The sequence below is a fragment of the Oculina patagonica genome, chromosome 1 (genome assembly GCF_052425735.1).
Source record: "Oculina patagonica isolate OP01 chromosome 1, crgOcupat, whole genome shotgun sequence".
Classification (NCBI taxonomy): domain Eukaryota; kingdom Metazoa; phylum Cnidaria; class Anthozoa; order Scleractinia; family Oculinidae; genus Oculina; species Oculina patagonica.
In genome coordinates this window covers 42,325,480-42,348,476 of record NC_135758.1, presented here as the reverse complement: position 1 = coordinate 42,348,476, position 22,997 = coordinate 42,325,480, and the positions used below count along the sequence as shown (strand labels likewise).

Below are 22,997 nucleotides of genomic sequence, written 5' to 3'. Positions count from 1 at the left end.
GAAGTGGTCTCTCTTGAAACGATGCATCAAGAAAAGATTCATCTTTAATGTGGCTCCACAACTAGTAATTACTTGAGATTTGCATTTCCATGGTAATCAGATACCATTCACATCAAAGCTTAAACACGTTTAAAAGCTGTTTCATAGAAGAAGCTAACTGATGTAAGTAGAATTCAATCTTTATGATTTCTGATATTGATTTTCATTTTGTTAAAACTGGTTTATTACTAGGAATGTACTGCTTAATTAACGACATGCAAGTAATGGAGTCCTGTCCTAACACTTTTCGCTAATTTTTTCTTGAAGCTTCAAAGGCCAATTTCGATATAGCAAACTACATACATGACGCTAACGCTTTTGATAACTGGTATTCTACGCGCGCGGATCCGCGTGCGAAGAACTGGCAGTTCTTCGCACGCGATCCGATCGCGCGCGCACTCTTGTCTCGCCCCAATCCTTTCTCGCGCGTCTTAAATCCTCGCTGAACCTCGCACTTCCTTACTAAATTCCGAGAGAAAAACAGACTACAAGCAGTCTACTAAGGCTTAGGAGCCGTGAGACAAAAACGCATGAAATATTCATATATTTATGGCATATTTTAGAAGCCTATTAGATATACTTTAGAAAAACATGTCATGTCTATGTGAAAGCCTTTGCCATGCAGTTCTGTGTGTAACATAATACAAAGGACATCAAATTCTTGGCTTCTTTTAAAGTGTCATTGCGCTTGGAAAGTGCTTCATTGATCACTGCGACACGCGAAGCACTCGTCGACGAAATGAAAATCTGCTCAGACAGAACATCAGGAACAGATCCACAAACTCGCACAGTGTCAGCAAGCTACAGCCCAGAAAAAGCCCCATGCTACCACCAATGTCCGCTTAAAAACAAAAAAATATGAATAAAATATTAGGAAATTATCAACCTACAAGAAAAACGAACATCAGAATCCAACTTGTAACCACCAAAGCTACACCAAAAACGTTATTTCAGTAGATACAATCATATTTTATGCAGGCATGTGTAACGCATGGGTTACAAGGGCGGATCTTAGGAGAGGGTACAGGGGATGCACACCACCCCCTGAAACAACTTGCGGCTTTCTAATATTTCTAATACAACTGGTATTCTACAAAAAAATTGGCGCACCCCCTTCTAAGAAAAATCCTGGATTCGCCCCTGGGTTAGTTTCCAAATATATAGAATGCAAATGCCTGCGCAATGACCAAGAAAGCGCTCATATATGGGAATTAGTAGCCTGCGAGCAAGTCTAGCTCAACTTCAAGCTAGGAAATTTGCCTCGTACTAGCCTCGCAACAATTTGCATAGTAAACAAAATGTTTCCTTTGGTTATTCAGAAAATCACAGCTGATTAGACTTGCCTCCAAAATCGTTGATGTCGTATGCTGGCTTTTCTTCACTTATCTCCGTGGTAGTTGTTTTGTAAAATATTTTTACTTGTGCAACATTTGCCCTTGGAAATAAAAGATGTTTTTCAGTGATGTTGGTACAGTAGCGGATTCAAGGACCGGCATGGTGTTGGGTCGGGATATTAAATATAAGAAACAGTTAGGAAACACTATTTCTTTTGTTCCTTGTTTTGTAACGAACTGAACCCATACGTGAAGACAGCGAATGGCACCAAACATCTCCGTGTGCACTCATGGCAGCGTGTAAATAACGCCCAAACGTTGTAGAAATATCTCGCAATTTAGTTTAACAAATTGTCATATATGCCATATTTGGTCAAGAATCCCTTGCTGTCTGTTATCCATTCATGACAAAAAGTATACTATGAATTTCATTCAAAGACTTTGTTGTAAAATAAAATCAACAACAATCTCATGGATTATTATCATCACAGTACTGGAAAATGCCTTACCGAATTGTCTCTTCAATATTGTCTGCTGCCCCCTCCAAGCGTCGTTCTGAAGAGAGCATGAACTTTTTGTACGAGGCAGTCGTATTGAAGGTTTTAGATGGAAAAGTAGAGCTGAACACCTGTACATCATATGCGACTATTTCGCATTCCAATGGACAGTCACAACTGGTGTCATTTACAAGCAAATCGCCTGTCGACATAAACAAAATAAACTGAACTCCTGGTGGTAAGGAAAGACAATCGGCTTTTCGTGTGTATCGACCGTAAGCGGAATGATCAGGTTTTGTTTGACAAGTTTTTTATATAAGGTACTATAGCATGAAGTGACTAAAAAGTTGCATTCCCCAAACCCTCCCCCCCCCCCCCAACCCCACCCCTCGACCCCGACTCAACTCCCGCCATCAGAAAAAAATTTGTTAGGTTTCTGTTACAAATGTCCATTAGCTATTTTTGCTCTTGAGTGGGTGGAGGGTGAACAGAGGCACTGTGAGAGTAGCAGTTTGGCAGAGAGCGCGACGACTTCAGCCAGGGCTCAATTTTGGACCTCGAGAACCGGAGCTGAATTCTTTAATAATAATAATAATCGATATTTTAACAGGGTGACCCCTTCAGTCGCAGGACTGGTATCAACGGGGGCCCTGTGCAAAATAAAACAAAATTAAAGTAAAAGAGAGTATGTGTAAAATATCTATCTATCTATCATCCCTTACCTTGAATAACTTCTGCACACAACACAATTTCTGTTGGTCCACAGTACCTTGTCGTGTTCAATTTATCTGAAAACAAAATTAGACAACGAAAATAAACTTACGAGTCATTTCATAATCCTAGCAGTACTGAAGCATAGAGCATTGGAAAATAATGAAAAAAACATTTTCTCCGCAGTATGAAGCGGCTAAGAATAATGTTAGTCCAGCCTCTCCCCTCCCCTCCCCTCTTGATGGAATGCTATTCCTTCGCAGGTTACTCCCCAACAATTCGGGTCAGGTTGTTCCAATCAATACACATTTCACTGCACTGTACTCATCATTATCCTACCCACCCCACCCCATCCCATCCGCCCCACGTATAGTCTGCGGGGGGTGGGGGACGAAAGCCAGAAACTCGTTTGTGTTCAAAGGCTATGCCTTGCTTAAAGCAGCAAAAAAGGAAATCAGCTCTTTACAACCTGATGCATTCTCGTCCCCATAGCCCTTTCGTTTCTCTTAGCTTGCTGGGCTATGACACGAGAAAACGAAGGGCTCTGGGGACACAGGATTTCCAGTCCTAGATTCTTGGACTTCCGGTCTTCATGTATGCATTCATGACGTCTCAAAAGAATGTATGAGAGTCGTTAGTTTTTCGACTTCCGTTTAGGAATTCTTTGTTCGAAACAGCCAATCAAAAAATAATTCGAATTAATTCAAAAATCCTATGTCCCCAGAGCCCTTCGTTTTTCGCGTGCCAAGCCGGCTAAGAGAAACGAAAGAGCTATGTCGACGAGAATGAACCTGATGGATCCGTCCCCAACACTCGGCAATGACACTTATCGACCACAGTTCTTGTCAGGCACTCAAACAGACAGGCGCTGCGGGAGTAGTACGGGACAAGCTTTAGCTGCTTTTCTCCACAGTTTGACTTGTATGGTGATGGCAGACGAATGATCTGGAATAAGACATGAATTAACCTTTAGTCGCAAAGTTACTAGTACAAGTGAGCTACACGGTGATAACAAATTTAGGCTTCATCAATTTGATTTTCTCTCTATGGACATATTGAATATTACAAGTCTCTGTTTTCAGCTTTCAGTTTACATGTGAATGGTTGCATTTGGCCCTAACGCTAGGATCATCCTAGCGCTAGGACCATCCTATCTGAGATGAGGGTTGATCCTACCGCTAGGATGATCCTAGCGTTAGGTCCAAATGCAACCATTCACATGTAAACTGAAAGCTGAAAACATATGGCGGTCGGATGATCCTAGTACTAGGATGATCCTAGACTAGGATCATTCCATTTTACATGAAAGGAGGATGATCCTTGTGCTAGGATCATCCTCTTTCCATGTAAATGGGCCCTTAGTAGAGCAATAATTTTGTATGTGTTGTCATGATCTTTTCTTTTATCTTTTGAGTGTATTTTTTCCTTTCTTCTTTTCTTTCTCTTCTTCAAGATGATGTGCTGTAACCGACCGTTATTTACGTTTTTATCATGCTACCGATTTTTTTCACAAAATGTTTGGCAAATTTAAGTCAACTGACCGAGATTATCCTCAGAACTTAAAGTACATTCCTGTTTTATTAAATTTTCCTTTAACTTTAAAAATGTCAATCTGTCGTTAATTATAATCATAAGTGGGAATAAGTTTTTTTCTTTGATTAAGGCGATAGAAATAAGTTCGAAAAAACAATATACCCGATATTAAGGCATTTTCTTTAAGGAGCATCTTAAAGCTTTATTTGCGAAAGTAAGAAAGCACATTCCCCAGTAGATCAACAGCGTTCCAATACTATTGAGAGAATGTCGTCTTTACCGATTTATTAAACGCGTGCAGTCAGACGCAATGACTGTACCCTTCACTCGCATTTAAATTGAAAATTCTAACCTAAAAATAGCGTGACCAATAAGAAAATAAATTAAAACTTATTGTTTGTTTTGGTTTTCTTCTGGCTGAGTCTTGATAACTGACGCGACTTTCTGACCCGATTTGTTGAAGAACTGTTGTCCTTAACCTTAAGTTGATTAACACTGTACGGTATTTTACTTGCAAGGCGTGAATTTACATGTGCTCTTTGAACAAAGATAAAGAAAGTCTATGGATTGCAAAGTGGAAATTAACCTAAATGTTAAATATAAACTCATTGAATTGGATTTTTGCAGCTGCCTTGGTCTTGCCTTGGGAATATTATAATAAATACCTTATGACGTTTGATGGGAATTGTAGTCAAGAACCCAGGCGAAACGTCAATCCCTTGGTTTTCAACATCTGGCCAGTCGTTTTGATCGTGAACCAGAACACGAAATCCAGTGGTACCAGTGCTGTACGGACCGTAATACTGAGTCGGTTGAGCCATCAGGAAGAGGACCAATGCATTTGCTCTGCCTCCTGCTGTTATAAAATGAAGTGGATAGCCCGGCTTCCCAGAGTTGAAAGTATAGCAGAGGCCATGCTGGAAAAAGAAAAAAATAAGCAATGCCTCGATAAATACTCTTGTGCATGATCCGTGCTCAATTTAACCTTCGCAATTTTCCCCCCAACCCCCCCTATGAGTCCCCCTTAAAATATTATGTATTATTTATAAGGAAAAAGGGGTAGTATCGGAAAATATACTCTAAAAAAGGTCATCTATTCCGACTTGTAAACGAAGTGGATTAGATGACATGTTTGCTTCTATGCTGAATTCTTAATTTTATTCAGATATAAGATTTCCTCTTTTGTTATAACTCGGACTTCAATCTCTGATGTTGCGAAAACCTTTACTAAGAATACTATTTTAGATTTCAATTTATGACAAAAATTATAAAATGTCAAACACTCCTCACCTTAGGAAACACTTCAATTGAGAATTCCTTTGATGAACAGGATTCCTGTTGAAAACTGCAATCCAAGAGCATGTCCGATATATTGTGCCCAGCCTCCTTCACTATTTTGCCGAGATTCAAGTTAAATGTCTCATTGGTATGATTTCGCAACTTTCCTTTTGAATACAATATCGCCAAATTGTCCATGAATGTCTGTGCTTCTGTTCCAATAATTTTTTCTCGACGAAGCATGTTCTGGTTGCAAATAGTTACGGCAGGAAACGACACCACCTTGTTGTTTTGCAGCTCCTTCACGGTGAAAGAGTTTTGTGAAGAGAGCTTCTGGTACCTTTGAATGCACTGCTTTATCAAGAAGCCAGCCCCTGCAATGATCAAAATGGCCCACACTACCCTTCGTACAAGAATGTGATGGTCCGCAACAAAGTGAGCGCCGTGCAACGTGGAATATGAGGCAAACTCACTAAGCAACCCGGATTCCTTTGCATCATGCTTCTCTGAACCTTCGGTTTCGGTCTCTCGCACGCTTGTTTCAACATCATGATCGGTCGTCATTTCTTTTAGTCTTTGAGCAAACGTGTATGTTTAAACAATTAAACCTTTAAAATCTAAGGAACTCTGAAAAGTTTTTGTGAGAAGCCTACTGTTTTTGCTGTTGTACATCTATGACATCTAAACTGGCTGCACTCGCTTTCTTCGCACTAACATATGGATGCTCACGTTTTGTCAATTTATTATTAATAAATATTTAATGAAGTTTCAAAATATAAGCGTTCAAAAGGTTTTTCAATTGTTCAAGGAACGTAAAGCTTCACCTTTTTTTAATTTGCATAATGAGAACTAAAAAAGCGTTTCCTCCTTTAATGAGATGGAAACTATAGAAGGTCGAGTCTTTTATTGTCCTGCAACATGGAAAAGTCAAGATCATCAAGTCCTACTAAAGGATCTGCATTTAGCTAGGTTATCGTGCAATGTTGGAAGCAAATCCAAAATATTCCCTTTCAGTTATACAGAAGGTGACTGATGAAGCAAATAATAAATTAAATATTAGGTATAACAAAATTGGGACACGAGCAAGTAAGAGGAATGGTTTTTCTTTCTTTATTCAAGACCGAAATTTCAGTCTCTTCTTTTTTTGTTGGCCCTGTAAGAAAAGTCGTTAAACTTCCTTGATGAATCTTCCTTAATAAAATGCGCGAGCAAAGGCCAACTTACTTTAATAACAGAGCATAATTTTAACATTGTTCTTGTTTCACCTGCAGATTTCATATGACTTAAAAATTAATAATAATTCATTTAAATTGAAGGAAAGTTGCGTGCTTATTTTCTAGGCCCATAGGCAGCAGGTGCTAAAGCTTAAAAAGTTCTATGTTTTTTTCCCTAATCTTTTTTATTTGCCGTTTTTTACGGGGAAAAGTATGTGCATATGGGATTAATAAACTCGTCTTTAAACATATCATTAAAACGAACGAGGGGTGCTTCTAGCGTGTGTTATTGTTATAACACAAGTTAATTGCTATCGTATAAGCACTTTATTTCCATAGTGCAATTTTCTTTTTTTATTTCTCTAGGTATTCAATAGAAAAAATGCACCGTTTGTTGGTTAAATTTTCTCATTGGTCATTTCAATTCCATACTCATATTAGTATTCACAACAGAAAGTTCATCTTTGCAATTTGCATTTTTTTCAAGAGGTTTGTCCCCTATAAGTTATAATTTATATTCAAATCACTTTCCATGGGTTAATTAATCCTACGTTTTAAATAATTTATTTGTATTCCCCTCACGTTCGAAATAAAATATCTCAGTACACCAGAGTCACTCACGGCATTGATTGATTTGCTGATCGAAAATTTGGTACATTCCCGCTGTTGAAAGGGCAAACTATGATTATTTGACAAGTCCAATTTATGTATGTAGTCAAAATACATAAAAATATATATTCAACACAATGGGAGATAAGCCATCTAATCAGACGCTAATTTTTCTGTCGAGGTGGTGAAGAAAGGGGATCGAGATGTAAAATGGTCGCCTACTTTGGGAGGATCGTTACTCATGAAACTTTATGCTAATAGGGCTCATTCACGATAGCAGCCATGTTTGTTTTCGCGCAGTTATAATGCAAATTAGGCACGTGATTTCTGAGGGGGCAAACAAGCTTAAATCGATAGATTTTAGCTGGTTTCTTATTACTTCTGATAGCCGGTTTTGTCATAGCCATGCTTTGGTTTTGTTATTGTGGTGAAAATATTCTAAGTTTTACGCAATTTCGGCGCTTTTTTAAAATTAAATGTCTGATAGTTTTTTCATAACCATGCTTTAGTTTTGGTATTGTGGTGAAAATATTCTAAGTTGTACGCAATTTCTGCGCTTTTTTAAAATGAAAACGGCTTGCTTAGCTAACAAGTCAAGTTATCGAGTAACTATTTCCAGTTAACCTTAACAATAAAATCATTATTCCAAAACTTGGCAATCAATGATGACTTTGGGGCAGATGATTCACTTTTTAGATGAGCCGATTTTCCGAGAAAAAAACGGGCAAACAACGTGGTTAATTTGCATTATAGCCGGAGCAAAAAACCATCATCACCATTTTTGCAATCAGAATTAAGGCCTCTTCCTCGCCCGGGGATTGGGTTCCGGTAAGAGGAATCGACTAATATTTCAGGTCATTCATTGTTTTCCTCCGTTATACTCCTTTGTGGTACCTGTATTAACCCTATATAAAAAAAGGTTTGCACAGTCCCATGTATATGGTATGCCAGATTTCTAAAAAACGTTGAATCCTTTTTTAGATTTTTTTATGAAATTTTACTCTTCGTCGTGTTTAATGTCGACTGGCTAAATTTAAAATGAGTTAACAAGCGCATTTTAAAAAGTTTATTTTTATATGCTGGTTAAATACACATCCCTGAAGGGGGAATGTTATGAGCCAGAGAATGCAATGTATATAATTAAGTGCACGATAATTAATGAGACGTTGAAACAACAAATACTAACTTCGTTTTAAAGAGATGTCTGAATTTTTCTTCAGGTTCATTGAAAATATTGTTGCGTAGATAAGTTGGCAGTGCAAATGTTTACGTACAAGAATGCACATTTACGAAGGGTTGCCCGGGCGTGTTTAGAAGCTTGATTCTTAACCATATTGGCCAAAAATAACATAAAAAGGAAGTAACTTTGTGTTCTTTAAAAAGTAACCCAGATTATTGTCTGGTAATTCTTGATCCTTTATATATGAATAAGTTTTGTTTTTGATATTCAGCGAACCATCCCAGACAGATAGAGGGAATAGCTTAAGCTCATGATGCATCTGTACCAATCCCAAACACTGGATTGTTTGATTAATCTTGGAAGTTATTGGATTCAAAATTAAACTCGAAATTTGATTGTTTTTATACAGATCAGAAATAAAATTACACGTTTACTCTGTTCCATGCATTGGAACGGTTCGAAACCTTAACTCTATTCAGACCGGGCTTTTTTGGACCTTCTCTGACCGGGGGAGGCCATGGAACTTACAGAATATTTAAGCAATCACAATGTATTTATAGGATGTATAGTATGTCCAAACATCTTTCTTTTGGTATGCGTCGCGTGGGATGATGACGTCATATTACGTGTCAATGACATCATGATGTCAACAGCCGCCATGCCAGAAAACCACCCGAAATTACTGCAAAGTACACAAAATCAATAAACTGTGCTTAAAAACCGTAAAAAGGTAAAAATTAATTACATTTAAGTTAATTTTCATTAATAGAAACACGAAAATTACAAATTTGGGAAAACATGCTTATCAAAATGCGGTTGCCATGGTGATGTCAAGTTCCTGACACAACATCCTATCCAACGTAATTATTCCCATAAAAATTTTAGATAAACTTACAAAGTTTGGCAGGGTTTGGTTAAATCTTGAAGAAGTTATAAGCGTTCAAAGTCAGCGCGGGCCTCAAAAGCCCCCCCCCCCCCCCCCGGTCTGAATAGGGTTAAGCTTGATACCACTCAAGGTATACAAAAAGCCAAGAAGATACAAAATGTTTCAAAAAAATGTTGCGTGAGATGGCTTACGTAAGATACTACTGTTTTCGTAAAGCGGATTCGTAGCTTGGATGGTTGCCCTGGTGGTGCAGTGGATATTGTACCTGTCTAGTATTCCTGGTGTGTTGGGTTCGATTCCTGCTCGGGAAGAGAATTGTACTTCCACATTTAGGCCTTCGACATAATTCTATGAAACACCTTTTCTATTTTGTTTCTTGAAGAAAGGAGCTTTAAATGTGATAATTTTTAGTTCTATCCTAACTTTACTCAGGCGCTAGGTAACAATCCAGTTGCCCTGGAAAATAAAACAGTTTAGCCTGTAGTATTTATCATAATGCCAGTCGTTATTATAAAAAGACTACCAAGAAACTTTAGTCTTTACCAGCCAATGGACGGCTACTTTCTGCTTCAAACCTACAAACCTACAAAGGTTAAACACCGTTTTTGCAGACGTTTGAGTTTATTTGACCATGAGGACTTAGTGTTTCTCAGGTGGAAACAAATCGTAAACGAGCTTAACTATACCCACTTGCTCGATGCAAACATAATAAACAATATTTCAAGGAACAAATTAAATCTACGAATTGAAAAGAGAACAAAACCATATCTTCAGCCAAAGTCAATCTTTACTTTTAATCATGAACAACGAGGCAGATATTGGTAAAAGCTCAACTACATTGATAAAATGGGTAAAGAAATTCAGAGCCTACACCAGACTTCACTGCTGAAAAACCGCCGATGCATGATCACGAGAACCACACGAAAACAAAGATTATCTTTTAAATGTGCCCAAATTTAGCTTCTTAGCAATATTCACTGATATTGCTGTGTTGGAAAACAATAGTCACTTGATTGATTAAAAGACAGAACACATCGTATGAACATAACAAGAGTCCGTATTCTTGTGTGAAATACAGCGCTAGGGCCGGAAATTTAGGTAAGACATTTCTTACTTTGTAAAATTATTAGCATTGCACGATTTGATTTCGCTGCTTTGATGCCATCTTATCCAGGTAACTGAACTGGGGTTTCTGTGCAATGACCAATAACGAACCGAGCTGAATTGACCGCAAAGTGAGATAGAGAATATAAACAAATGCCTTTTGTATCAAAGATATCTCCGAAAATGTATCGAAGACATCTCCAAAAATGAACGAATTTGACAATAGACCAACTATCTGATAAGCTTTTCGTTCATTGCAACCGTACAGTAGACTCTTCCAAATATCTGCCCGGTGGGGGGAGGGGGGGGGGGGTACCCAAAAACGTTTTGTACGGGGAGACTCCGCCCCGAGCTCTTACCCCTTACCCTATTATATACCATTTTGCTAGAAATTGTACCCTTTTAGTATACCTTTTACTGAAATATATACCTCTTTCATATACCTGAAAGTCATGGTATAGACTAAAAAACTTGACGTTTTCTTGTCATTTTCAGGTAGCGCTTAATAAATTGAAATAATACAGCCATAAATTGCATCTGTTTGAAATATTTTAATTAAAGGCCCTTTCAAAAACCTAAATGACAGATTTCATACCCTTTCGTATACCTAAACTTGTGAAATCCCTACCCTTTTATATACCTGAAGCCCGAAAAAGGTACTCCTTTCGGGCGGAGCCTCCCCGTATAGGCCATTATAGCGAGTACCCCCCCGGGAACATCTGACAGAAACAAAATATTATCCCTCGTTAGCTTGACCCAAGACAGTTTTATCTCAGTTTGCTATCACAGTTTTTACTCGGCCTATATCGATTTCGCCCTTCTCGAACTTTACGCCAACGCCACGAACACAATTTTTGGATTCATTCACGACAATTTCCCAACATTTTCCATCATTTTAAACTTCTGTTAACGCAAATGCACATGTCAGTGAAACTTAAAACAACCCATTCTTTACTAAAGTTTGTAAAGTTAATAAGTTATGTAGGGTAAGCATCTGAGTAAGCAATGTTGGCATCTAGAAAAGAATGTCTGGCATTTAAATGCACAGGAAATGTTCCGGATTCGTCAGTGTCGCTAACTGACAATATCTTTTACTTCCCTTCTAGTATAACAAGAGTTTACTTGAACAAAAATAGAACTTTCCGAAAGTTGAATAGATGATTATCAAGCAGATTATCAATGGAAACGTTATCGACGTAAACAGACTTGCCCACCAGCAGTTTCTGAAACTGAGTGCAAATTTTCGACTTATGATTTTGGGATTACCTAGGTAAGGATCGCTTTGTTGATGACTGCAATTGTCATGCTAAAGTTTTGAATGACTTTTTTATCTAATGAAGAGCATAAATTTCTGTTTAAATTTTACAGGGATTTTTTTTTCAATATTTTACAGAGTTTTACATACTTTGACTTCATTAAGGTCTTGAGATGGCAAAGTGTTGTTTACTTGCAGCCCTGGCTTTCTGCCTACTCTCTCTAACTCAAGGTACGTCCATATGAAACTATCGTATAAAGGAAGCGACAAACGCTTAACATACTAAATAAAACTTCTCTCATCGAACTATCAAAGAGAAAAAACTTCAATAAGACAGTAACTTAATGCAATACAATAAATATTACAATGTAACGCGTTAACTGTCTCAAATAACTAGTTCAGCTAGTGGTATATCGAATAAAATCAAAAACAAAAACTCGTCAGCAAATAGATTTTTAATTATTTCCGAAATGTTTATTTGCGTGGTTTGATATCCGCTCAGTTCTACTGGCGATAGAGATGTTGTCGTCGAATGTTTTCATCTACGCATGTAATAGGAGCTGTTAACATTTCACGTCTGATTAATCTGAGCCACCAAAAAACAATTCTTGGTGTAAAACTCTAAAAAAAAATTGATGGGTGAAATCATTTACATTTCGTCTTCAACACCCTACGTGATACCAAGATCCGAAATTTACATTCCTATATGAAACGACTAGCATCTTTGGTTCTTTTATAAGGGAGTGCCACGAGGCTCGTAAGCTGTCTCACGGCGTCTGCTCAGGGACTGATCTGCTTTCTGGAAAACTGTGCACAGTTATCCTCAGCAGAAATTGCGACATATAAATGAAAAACAACAGGTATACGGCGTTTCAAATAAAAATGGGGTTCATTTCACCTACATTGTTTTGTAGTTAATGAATGTTTTAGGTTAATGGTTTCATTGCCTGCGGCTGCAAAGTTTGTAATAAGAGCATACAGGCAAAAGTCATTTTCCGCAACGTTGCTAATTAAGAGTCATTATTTCAAAAGATCGCAAATTCTTCTCTTGCAACCAAATTACTTTATCAAGTTAAAGTGTATATGACATGAAAAATATTTTCTGCTTATTTGAAAGGCCTTTCGAAATACAGAAGAATGGCTTTTTTCTTTTCGAAATATCTTTTTTCGTTTCAGAGATATTGACGTTTTTGTATTATGCAAATTAGATCAGTGATGACGTCACAAGATTTGACTCTAAAAATGGTAAAATACTGAATAAACAATATCTCTAAACCTATTGAAGCAGTGTTCTTGAAACTTGGCACCACCAATGTGCATCAAAAAAGGAACAAAATGACACCCTTAGTATTGTTGCCATAGCAACTCTTTCAGCTCCAGTCTCTCTCTGTCAAAAAGACAAATATCCCCATATCTGACCTCTAAAGTGAGACAAAGTAGGGCTTTCCACAAGTTGCTCGGCAACTTTTTGGCAACTTTTCGTGATTCGAGCAACTTTTTTCCTTTCGAGCAACTTGTTGCATTTTGAGCAATTTCAAAACCGAAGATCTCCGAAGATTATCCGAGTGTTGTTCAAAGGCAATACGAACGTTTCCGAAGATTTACGACGTTTGCCGAGGAGCATCCGAAGACATTTCAACTTTCGGCTCATTTTGCATTAAAACATTACAAAACTCATCAGCAAACATGACTCATTGATATCTTCACGATTTTTCTCAGTTAAAGGAATCCTTGCTATTAAACAAACTTTCCCCTTTAATATGTTATTTATATACTTATTTTGCTGTAAAACTGCATAAAACTGCTTAGAAATCTTACCAAAAAAGGGAAATTAGCATATATTTAGAGAAATTCTCTTGATTAGAAGCAGCGTTTTGGATTTTTTGGAGCAACTTTCGAGCAACTTTTATTATCAGAAGCAACTTTTTTGAATTTTTGGAGCAACTTTTGAGCAACTTTTTGAGAAATTACGGGCAACTTTTTGGGAAATCTCGAGCAACTTGTGGAAAGCCCTAAGACAAAGGGTCCTGCTTAGAACAGACATAGTTCCCATATTGCCTTAATTCCCACCATTGGTTTGGCTGCGCTAGATGGTTCTTGGTTTAAGACAAAAACTGGGAATTTCAGTTTTTATTGAGACAGCACCAGCGGCAAAACTGTTGTCATGGCAACAGCCCTAAGAGTAACATTTTGTTTCTTTTGTGATGCACATTTGTGGTGCCAAGTTCCAAGAACACTGCTTTAATAGTTTTAGAGATATTGTTTATTCAGTATTTTACCATTTTTAGAGTCAAATCTTGTGACGTCATCACTGATCTAATTTGCATAATACAAAAACGTCAATATCTCTGAAACGAAAACAGATATTTCGAAAAGAAAAACGCCATTCTTCTGTATTTCGAAAGGCCTTTCAAATGAGCAGAAAATATTTTTCATGTCATATACACTTTAAAATTATACAGTGCCATTATGTTCAATATAACGTAAGTCTCCAAGTCGAACCATCCTGAGCAATCGCCATACATAAAATCTCAAGTTAATATTGCATCAAGCAATCTTAAAACTCACGTAACTAGCGAACCGCTCCCGCGAGGGACGACAATGACTTTTCAAAACGCACGGTCGCCAACGGAAAGTGCGACTTAACCCTATAAAGAAAATCTTGCTCAGTTGTCAGGGACCCCCAATATAAGAAGAAAATCAGTTTTGTTGTAAAAGTTCATATTAGTTGATTAAACTTTAGCTGAGCCAATCATGTTTTGCAATTTATTGATTGGCGAAAACAAGCATTTGTATTACTTTAATAAAACCTACTTTTAATATTTTTTAAAACTATTTTTGGAGAGAATAACCAGGGCCATCGAGTTATGTACATTAATTCTTGTGAACCCTTGACTTCCACTTCTATCGTCTTTCCAGATGGGTGGTGGTTAGTTGCTATGGGAACTATTATATGTACATTCACATGTAGATTAGCAGAGCAATATCTTTTTGCAACACTTGAAATATAGTTGTTGCCATATTTTTTCGTCTGAAACAATGCATGAATTCGAAAGTGTCAATTTCCATACCTCAGTTTTCCATGAAGATTTTTCCTTCTGCTGCCAATATATAACTAAGTCAACGGTATTGAAATCATTAAATCGATAATTGGTGTAAATAACGTTATACGTTCCGTGGAGTCGTGACGCGAAATATCACTTCATCAGTCGTTCAGTACTGCTGGTAGTTTGCCAACCCGATATTTATTGGCTGTTGAAGCAAGACGCTTTAAATATATTATATATTCTCTAAGAGTATCCAAAGCGTGTAAGCCGATTTTGTGTTTAATATCCAACAAAGGATATAGTCTCTTCTTATAGTTGAGAAAAACATTCGTATGTGGGCTTAAAACTAGAAAGTGGTGTCTAAATAATATAAAAGGCTTTGAGCAGATACCAACCCACATTTTGACAATAAATGACGTTGCTTTGATTTATTGCATTCGGGACTTCACCTCTGTTTGACTTTTTCAGTACAATTTATAGTCTAAAGAAACTGGTTTTGTTTTATGAAATATGTTAAAATCTCGCCTACAGCTACAAGTTCCAGTTTAACGAAAATTTAGGCCCAGTTCAAACGTCTTGCTCCTGCCGTGCTGAACATAATTGCAATTAGGTTCGACTGTAGCACGGCAGAAACACGACTCTGATTCAGACGTCGTGCAAGAGCCGTACCAAATTCAGGATTTACTGAAGCGACGTAACAGTTAGTCAGCGGTGATCCAACAATAATGGCGCCGTTTTCCAAACTGCAGTGAAAACCCCTACTTTTAAAATCATTGCAACACTCAAGAATAAGCTGTAGAGAAAGGCAACAGAAAATACTTTTCCTTTGCAAGCACGCCGAATGTTGTTATTGCAAGTTTGTTTCTTACAACCCTCCTATTAATTTCCGAGAACTCCAATGCTGTTCGAGCCTGTCGATGTCTACCACGCTACAACAACGGATGGTTTAGCCATTTGTGGAATACATCCTCGCCATGCTCTTCGATCAGCAAAGAAAAATTTCGTTTGCATTCCTTCGCTGGCCGCCATGTTTTTGCAGTCTGGCCAACCGTCGGCCAACCTCGTGCCCGGCGTCTTCTCGGCGACAAGTTTTGAAAATGGCGACTCGTGAAGCCGCCATCTTGAAAGCAGAGTAGTCCCTGGGAACGAGGTTGCAGTCTGGCAAGAAAAACATTCAATGCGCATACTCCGTAAAGGAGAATTCTCCTCGGGTCTCCTCGTAACTCCCCGCGGGCACCTTATCCCGCCAAAATACCGAGCTTAAAATTTACCATTTTTATTATTTACTAAAAAAACTTGATGATTTCGACATTGCTGATCCTAGCAGTATGCAGGACGTGATACATATCAACCTAGTAAATGGCCCAGCTCACAACGAGTCTCTCGTCGCTCAGTTGGTTAGAGCGCCCAACCGGTATCTGGGAGGCCATGGGTTCGATTCCCGTCGGGGACTCAGATTTTTTCTTTGTCCTATGCTCGTGTAATACTTCAACTTCACTACATTAATATAATTTATGAATTTTGTTTGGTGCGGCAAAAGCACGACGTTTGAACCGCTGCCGTGCCAAAGTCGTGTAGCACGGCAAGGCGTGTCGAACTAAATTGCTTTGCCGCACTTAATTTAAAAGTTTGATTCAGACGCCGCGCTTCTGCCGTGCTTTTGTCGAACTTAATTCAATTCCTGAATTATGTAAGCTCGGCACGGCAGAAGCAAGACGTCTGAACTAGGCCTAAGTATCTTGAAATCAGCCTTCCATCACTGATCAGTCATTAGAGAGATTTTTTCGTTGCTTCTTTGTATTGGTGAAATCTGTGATAAATGGATAGACGTACAGCCAATCAGTCAAAATTTTGTCGTTATGGACGGGAAACTAATTTTTGTCGATGTGTGTGTTAAAACTGGTATAAACATGAAAACTGACAAAACTGATCTACTTCACCACGTGGGCACTAGTTCCCTGACTCCGGGGATGAACAAGCACTATCCTGTCACGTGATTAATTTAAACAAATCAAAATAGAAGAAAATTTCGTGGTGCACTTTTGATGCATATTACTCGCCAAGATTGCATCATGATCGGTTTTGGCCAATGACGACAAAGTAAAACTCAATAGTAAACTACATCGACCGATACCCGTATAAGATTGTGCCGGGTAAACACACATTGGGATTGAAAACTAAATTTAATGGAAATAAGTGTAACACCAGTTAACCCCATACTCCGGGAAAATGTCAACACCGCTCATTTCAGCGAAACTCACTGGATTTCGTACGTAATAACTTACATGCAGTTAACTTGCTTGTGTTTTCGCCCCTTTAATTCACGACTGTTTTTCTGTTTTGTTTTGTTTTTTTAACGTTCAGAATACCCAGGATTCCTTCTTTTTGGCGAGTATAACAATCTCTGGCAAGTGGCATTACATGATAATGCTACAGTCGGTGCGACATTGAAGATCCCGCTTACAAAAAACATATCAAGTGTCGTAGCCCTGGATTACAATTTCCTCGACGAAAAGGTCTACTGGGCAGACGAGAGGCAAGAAACAATCTCCCGAGCGTTCCTGAACGGATCCTCTCAAGAAACCATAGTATCATCTCGACTTTCTTATCCTTCTGGACTTGCTGTGGACTGTTTTGGTAAAAACGTATACTGGACGGAACGCAAAGAAGACGTGATTGAGGTTGCGTCCTTGGAAGGACTGTACAGACGCGTCCTTATTAGAGATGAGTTACAAAATCCAAGAGATATTGTCCTGGACGTAACCAGAGGGTATGACTTAAGAATTAATATCAATTACTTTTAGTGATCACACTAACCCGGTCGGCTGACTGACTGACTGACTGACTGACTGACTGACTGACTGACTGACTGACTGACTGACTGACTGACTGACTGACTGACTGACTGACTGACTGACTGACTGACTGGTTGGTTAGTTGGTTGGTTGGTTGGTTGGTTGGTTGGTTGGTTGACTGATTGATTGGTTGATTGAATGGGTCATTTTTAATGGATCACTCCATGACCAACATGAGATTTTGAAAGACCCGCATCCAACTTGTGGTTTACCTATAAACGTCTTAACTTCTATTAATCTTAAGTTCGGCTAGTGGTTTTATTGAATTAATATAGGAAATGTTTGCGTCGAAGAACGAGTAGATCAGCATCTGTACTCTGTACTTTGTGGTCTTTTAGTTTGGGTATTTGGCTAATACTTCAATGTTATATAGGAATAACGCTTTCACACCTCCTCTTTTTTTCCTTGTGCGAATTTGAAGCTTGGCGTTTATTTGTGTTATATACGGTTGTGAATCTCGTTCGTTGAGGCTCTTTCTTCATTTAAAGAGATGATTTATCAAATTGTAATTTGGAGATCCTTCATTTGTGTTAAGATTTGCATGTACCTTCATTAATGCAGATTCATGTATTGGACTCATTCGTTCCACCGGGGACAGAAGCCGAAAATAGAAAGAGCAGACATGGATGGCAGCAACAGGAGAATAGCTATTAAGTTAGGATGCTCAGGTGACTCCTATCCTAGTAGTCTCGCCCTGGATGTAACAAAGAACTGGCTTTACTGGGTCGACTCGTATCATGATAAATTGGAAGTGTACGAGTTCCCATCCAAAACAAGAAGAGAAATAATCCGGTCTCATGGGGAAGCCTTCCTAAGAAATCCGACGGGACTGGCACTTTTGGGGAATCATCTGTTCTGGACTGACAGTTATTGGAATGGAATCTTCCGCGCGGATCGAGAAACAGGCAACAATGCAGCGAAAATCGTGTCAACACAATACGATCCTATGACGATCCAAGCTTACGACAAGAACTTAACTGTTACTCCAGGTATAAATTCAAGCCTCACAGTCACAATTGACAACGCTTAGTGATTTATGAAGAGAAAATAAAGTAAATTAGTTCTGTTACTTCCTGCTCTGTTCATTAACTTACTTGCTTTGCTTGGAAATCATTTTTCGTGAGGCCTTTCTAACCTTTTGAGTCGGCTTTACCACATTCTTCGCAAACTCCTGCGTGGAGCTCTGCGGGCGTTCAAAATATGTTCAAGATAAACCCGAAACGTTGGGGGCAGGTTATTCTTAGAAACGTGTTGACTGACACGGGATTCACGCCGCTTCCCGACTGAGAATTACAATGTCTTCAAACAAATATGCCACTTTTCTTTCCCTCGCTGTAACAAAGCGACATCGCTAGACCGGGGGTGCAGTGTTAATTACTCACTTCAAGAATTTAAAATTAGTTAGAAATCGGTCCACATTTGAAAACGAACTATCATGTATTTTGTTTGTTTGTTTGTTTTTTATTTTATTTTTTAGTTACAAACCAATGTAATAGCAACAATGGCGGATGTAGTCAGCTTTGCTTGCTTACGCCTTTTGGAAGAAAGTGCTTATGTTCAGCCAAGTTTATTCTTAGCGATGATGGGAAAACGTGTCTCGGTAATTAAAAAGCAATTTATGATATATCTTAACTAAGGACTATATCGTGCCTTTTGCTTCTGTTTAAAAATGAGTCCTTGTGCGATTTCATTCAAATAAAGAAGGCACTTTTCATGAATCGAAAATGAAAATGCCGGCGAGTTAATATACTCTCCTTATGAAGACTTTTGCACAAGAACTAGCTTTGAAACAGATCTAGACGTACGAGGAACTCGTAAATGACCTTTATGTCTGCGTTGCGATATGTAGACATCAAACTTACATTCCCTGTAAATGATTATGTACTTGCCAACCGGTAATATACCATAAAAGCTTTTTGTAAGTTAAGCACGCCTCTCTTGTTACATTTCCTTTTCAAGAAAGTCAAGAATTTTATTAAATATAGCACAGATGTGTTTTCAAAACCAAATTCAATAAAATGGAAAAATTGTTAGAAAAAATGGATAGCACTTAAGTAAAACTACCCATGCAAAGTTGGAATAAAAATGCACTCGTTGTGTGATCGCAAATCTCTTAACACTCAAATGTCTTTCCACAGATCTAGATCCTCCGCAGTTTCTGCTTTTTGCAGATGCCACAAACCGTAGGATAATGAAAGTTTTCCCACAAGACTCTGAGTCACTCACATCTTTGTCCTTGTCAAACACTTTAACCCGTCCAGTTGCACTAGCCTATGATTTCGTTGAAGACAGAGTGTATTGGACAGATGTCTGGAGAAATACTATCTCCCGTTCATTTCTAAATGGTTCTTCTCAAGAAGTTATTATCGACAAAAGATTGAATTACCCATATGGACTAGCAGTGGACGTTATTGGAAGAAACCTTTACTGGACTGATAATAATAGGCTGGAGATTTCCAAACTGAACGGCACTTATCGAACGGCCCTCATATCCACGGATTTGTATCAGCCAAAAGACATTATACTGGACGTTAATAAAGGGTTAGCATGTATACTTTAGCATTAATGTATCGCACAGAGTTTAATGGTTCAATAACATTTAAATGGACTTATCAGAGAGCAAGGGTGTTTTTTTTTCGTGTCGTTCAAGTCAACTTATGTAATTTGTCGAATCCCACATCTAAGAGTAGCGTCCTCAATCACGACGTGCGTATCTCAGCGGAGCTGAGTGATAGAACGTACCGGGCTACGGTGGAACGGATAGAAAAATACCCATCGATCTGTCAAGCTGCTTGTTTTTGATAGTCTTGAAAAGTTTTTTTTTTATTTCCAGCTTCCTGGATCAATGGAGGAATGAAAATGTTTCATTAAAAACTTTCTGTCCTATATAAAATCATGAAAATCTAACCTTTGATTTTTTTTTCCAGAATTATGTACTGGAAAAACCGGAAAACCAGTCCAAAAATTGAAAAAGCTGACATGACTGGAAAAAGGCGCGTGGCGATCGTCAGTTCAGGTTTGCAGCAGCCGAACGGCCTTACACTTGACCATAACAAAAACCGCTTGTATTGGGTGGATAGCAGCTACCACACGCTAGAGTACTTAGACCTGGATCAAAGCAATAGGGTCACTCTGATACGTTCTTATTCTGCCTTACCTTCTCCTTTTGGACTGACTCTCCTTGGAGATAACTTGTATTGGACTGATAAGCAGGAGCGCGCTGTTTATAGAGCAAGTAAAGAGACTGGTGGTAACGTCACAAAGTTTGTCACAAGCGACGGGCAGCCCATGGATATTCACGGATATAACCTGAGTGAATATTCAAGACAGGGTTAGTAAAAGACATCATTTCAAGTAAACATGTCCGTTTGTCCTGTGTTAGTATTAATCTTACTAATAGCCAGATAATGACAATGTCAGATAAAGAAAGCCTGACAGCTTTTCATTGGATAGTGAAAGCTAACAAAGTTCTCAGTTTTAAACACTTTTCATTGGGGTTTTCTTTTTAGTAAAAGTAAATATTGTTAAAACGTTCAACGTATTAACGCCATTTACCAGCTAACTGAACATAATTTTCATGTAAAAACATGAGAAAACTATAAGAATGATCTTTCTTCCCGTCCAAGGAAACTCTTCTTGTCAGCTGAATAATGGTGGTTGTAGTCACCTTTGTTTACTTTCTTCAACTGGAAGTGAGTGTGCATGCCCCGGGCACCTTACCCTGAAGGAAGATGGAAAAACTTGTCATTATAAATACGGTAGGTAAGACTAATCTTACCACAATAGTTATTACTAATCATTAGAAAATAGCACAAAGTAAATACGTGCGCTGATTGGTTAAAAATTGTGTTTCTATAACTCGATGGAGACACAGACAGTTGTCGTAGACACGGCAATCAATATTCACGGCGCTAAAATAAGCAATGCAAAAATAACAACTAATAATTGTGCCAAATTTTAATGTCACAGCTGACAAAAACCAGGTTAAGACTAAACAAATATTTGCACATTTTAAAACAAGCGAGTAAGATGTTTACAGAGCCCGCTACACATTCAAAAATAGTCTGTGAAAGAAATTATCGAAGCGGCTGACCATTCAAAGAAGTATATGAATTGGCGCAACTTCACTCCATTCTAGGCTTTGCAGCACTTCAGAACTATTCACAGCTCCTCAACTGGACAAGATATTCGTCCAGAATGCCGAGTCAAACTTCTTTTAACAGAAAAATAATTCACTTTCACCTCCAAGGTTCGAGTCGCTCGATCGTCGGTCGTCAAACCATTCGGTTAGTTCGATGAAGCGAAATAAAACAGAATAAAACCACAATTCTTGACTCCTTCCAGTGCTGGACTTCAGTTAAACCATCGACTTAGTTATTTCTCATAATTACGTTAACTTTGGGGCCTGTTTTCTTTGTTTGTTTGGCCAAACAACGGTGAATTTTAGCCTTGAAGCAAATGTTGAACAGTTGATTTATTTCTGTTCATCGACTCCCGTACTATGATTGGTTGATTACTGTTCATGACGTAAAACCGCGAGGTGAAGAGAATCTACGTTTTGATGTTAAATAAAGCGCTAAATATTACTTTGATGTGCGTTATTTTCTTTGTGCTGTTTTCTAAAAGAAATAGAAAACATGTTTTCCGTGTTTCTATCGAGTTATAGAAACACTCGTGAAAGTTTGGGAGAACTCGAAAAAGCTGTGGAAACACTCGTCTATCGACTCGTGTTCCCACAGCATTTCTCGTTCTCCCAAACTTCCACTCGTGTTTCTATAACTCGATAGAAACACGGAACATGTTTTCTATTTCTTAAATGTTTAAATCATTTGTACTTGATCATTGTTCATCATACATGAGATGCAACAGCAACAAGACATTGTCTACTGGGTAACTATTGCCATTGACTACACATGAATGAATACATACTGAATGAGTTTCCTTCTATTTTGGTAAGCAAAACGCAACGAAAAAAGTCTGATCTCAAGTAACTCACAACGAAACCGAAAAAGTTTTGGCATCTCTTACCCACAAGAAACTGCTTTAAGGACGGTGCCTACTAATAACAAAGTATTTTTGCCCGGCCGATGACTATACAAGAAATGTAGATGTTACCAAGGGCTACTAAAATTCAAAAAGAAAATTGGGGGTAGCCAGGCAAATTTTCGAGATAATTAGGTTTGAAATCTGGAAAAAAAAGTGCTGACGTGGCATTTTAAAATAAAGTAAAACTAAATACAATTTCCTTGCAAATTCCATTTGAAATTGGTTTTTCATGAACAAAATCAACATTAAATATAACAATCTTTACAAACTAACAAATAATGTCTTCGGAACTGCGTGATCCACGTTTTTATTAACAAAATAATTGCGTTTGACCCATTTTTGACTCTAGCAGCTCTCACTTGCACGGCCAGAAAATCGGCTTAAATTATTTTTTCACTTGATGAAAAAT

The 22,997-nt window shown here is 38.2% G+C and overlaps 3 protein-coding genes across 3 annotated transcripts in view; 2 read left to right on the top strand and 1 right to left on the bottom strand.

Moving 5' to 3' along the window:
- Positions 1-27: 27 nt before the first annotated feature.
- LOC144632239 (acid-sensing ion channel 1-like) lies at positions 28-5,744 on the bottom strand. Its single transcript, XM_078490836.1, has 7 exons — positions 5,405-5,744; positions 4,780-5,031; positions 3,373-3,526; positions 2,593-2,658; positions 1,883-2,072; positions 1,383-1,474; positions 28-880 (listed from the first exon to the last, which is right to left on the bottom strand). Exons 1-7 carry the CDS (start codon positions 5,633-5,635, stop codon positions 747-749), a joined length of 1,119 nt encoding a protein of 372 aa, XP_078346962.1. The 5' UTR covers positions 5,636-5,744; the 3' UTR covers positions 28-746.
- Positions 5,745-10,303: 4,559 nt separating this feature from the next.
- On the top strand, positions 10,304-18,572 carry LOC144647173 (low-density lipoprotein receptor-related protein 5-like). The gene is made up of 5 exons (XM_078506938.1): positions 10,304-10,379; positions 11,492-11,655; positions 11,806-11,871; positions 17,052-17,457; positions 18,104-18,572. Exons 3-5 carry the CDS (start codon positions 11,814-11,816, stop codon positions 18,570-18,572), a joined length of 933 nt encoding a protein of 310 aa, XP_078363064.1. The 5' UTR covers positions 10,304-10,379; positions 11,492-11,655; positions 11,806-11,813.
- A 451-nt stretch (positions 18,573-19,023) lies between these two features.
- The window catches only part of LOC144631929 (low-density lipoprotein receptor-related protein 4-like), a 62,069-nt gene continuing 58,095 nt past the window's right edge, over positions 19,024-22,997 (top strand). The window contains exons 1-4 of the mRNA XM_078490507.1: positions 19,024-19,142; positions 19,687-20,083; positions 20,470-20,873; positions 21,169-21,300. Of these exons, the coding sequence (XP_078346633.1) occupies positions 19,734-20,083; positions 20,470-20,873; positions 21,169-21,300 (886 nt within the window). The 5' untranslated portion in view covers positions 19,024-19,142; positions 19,687-19,733. The remainder of the gene's footprint in view (positions 19,143-19,686; positions 20,084-20,469; positions 20,874-21,168; positions 21,301-22,997) is intronic.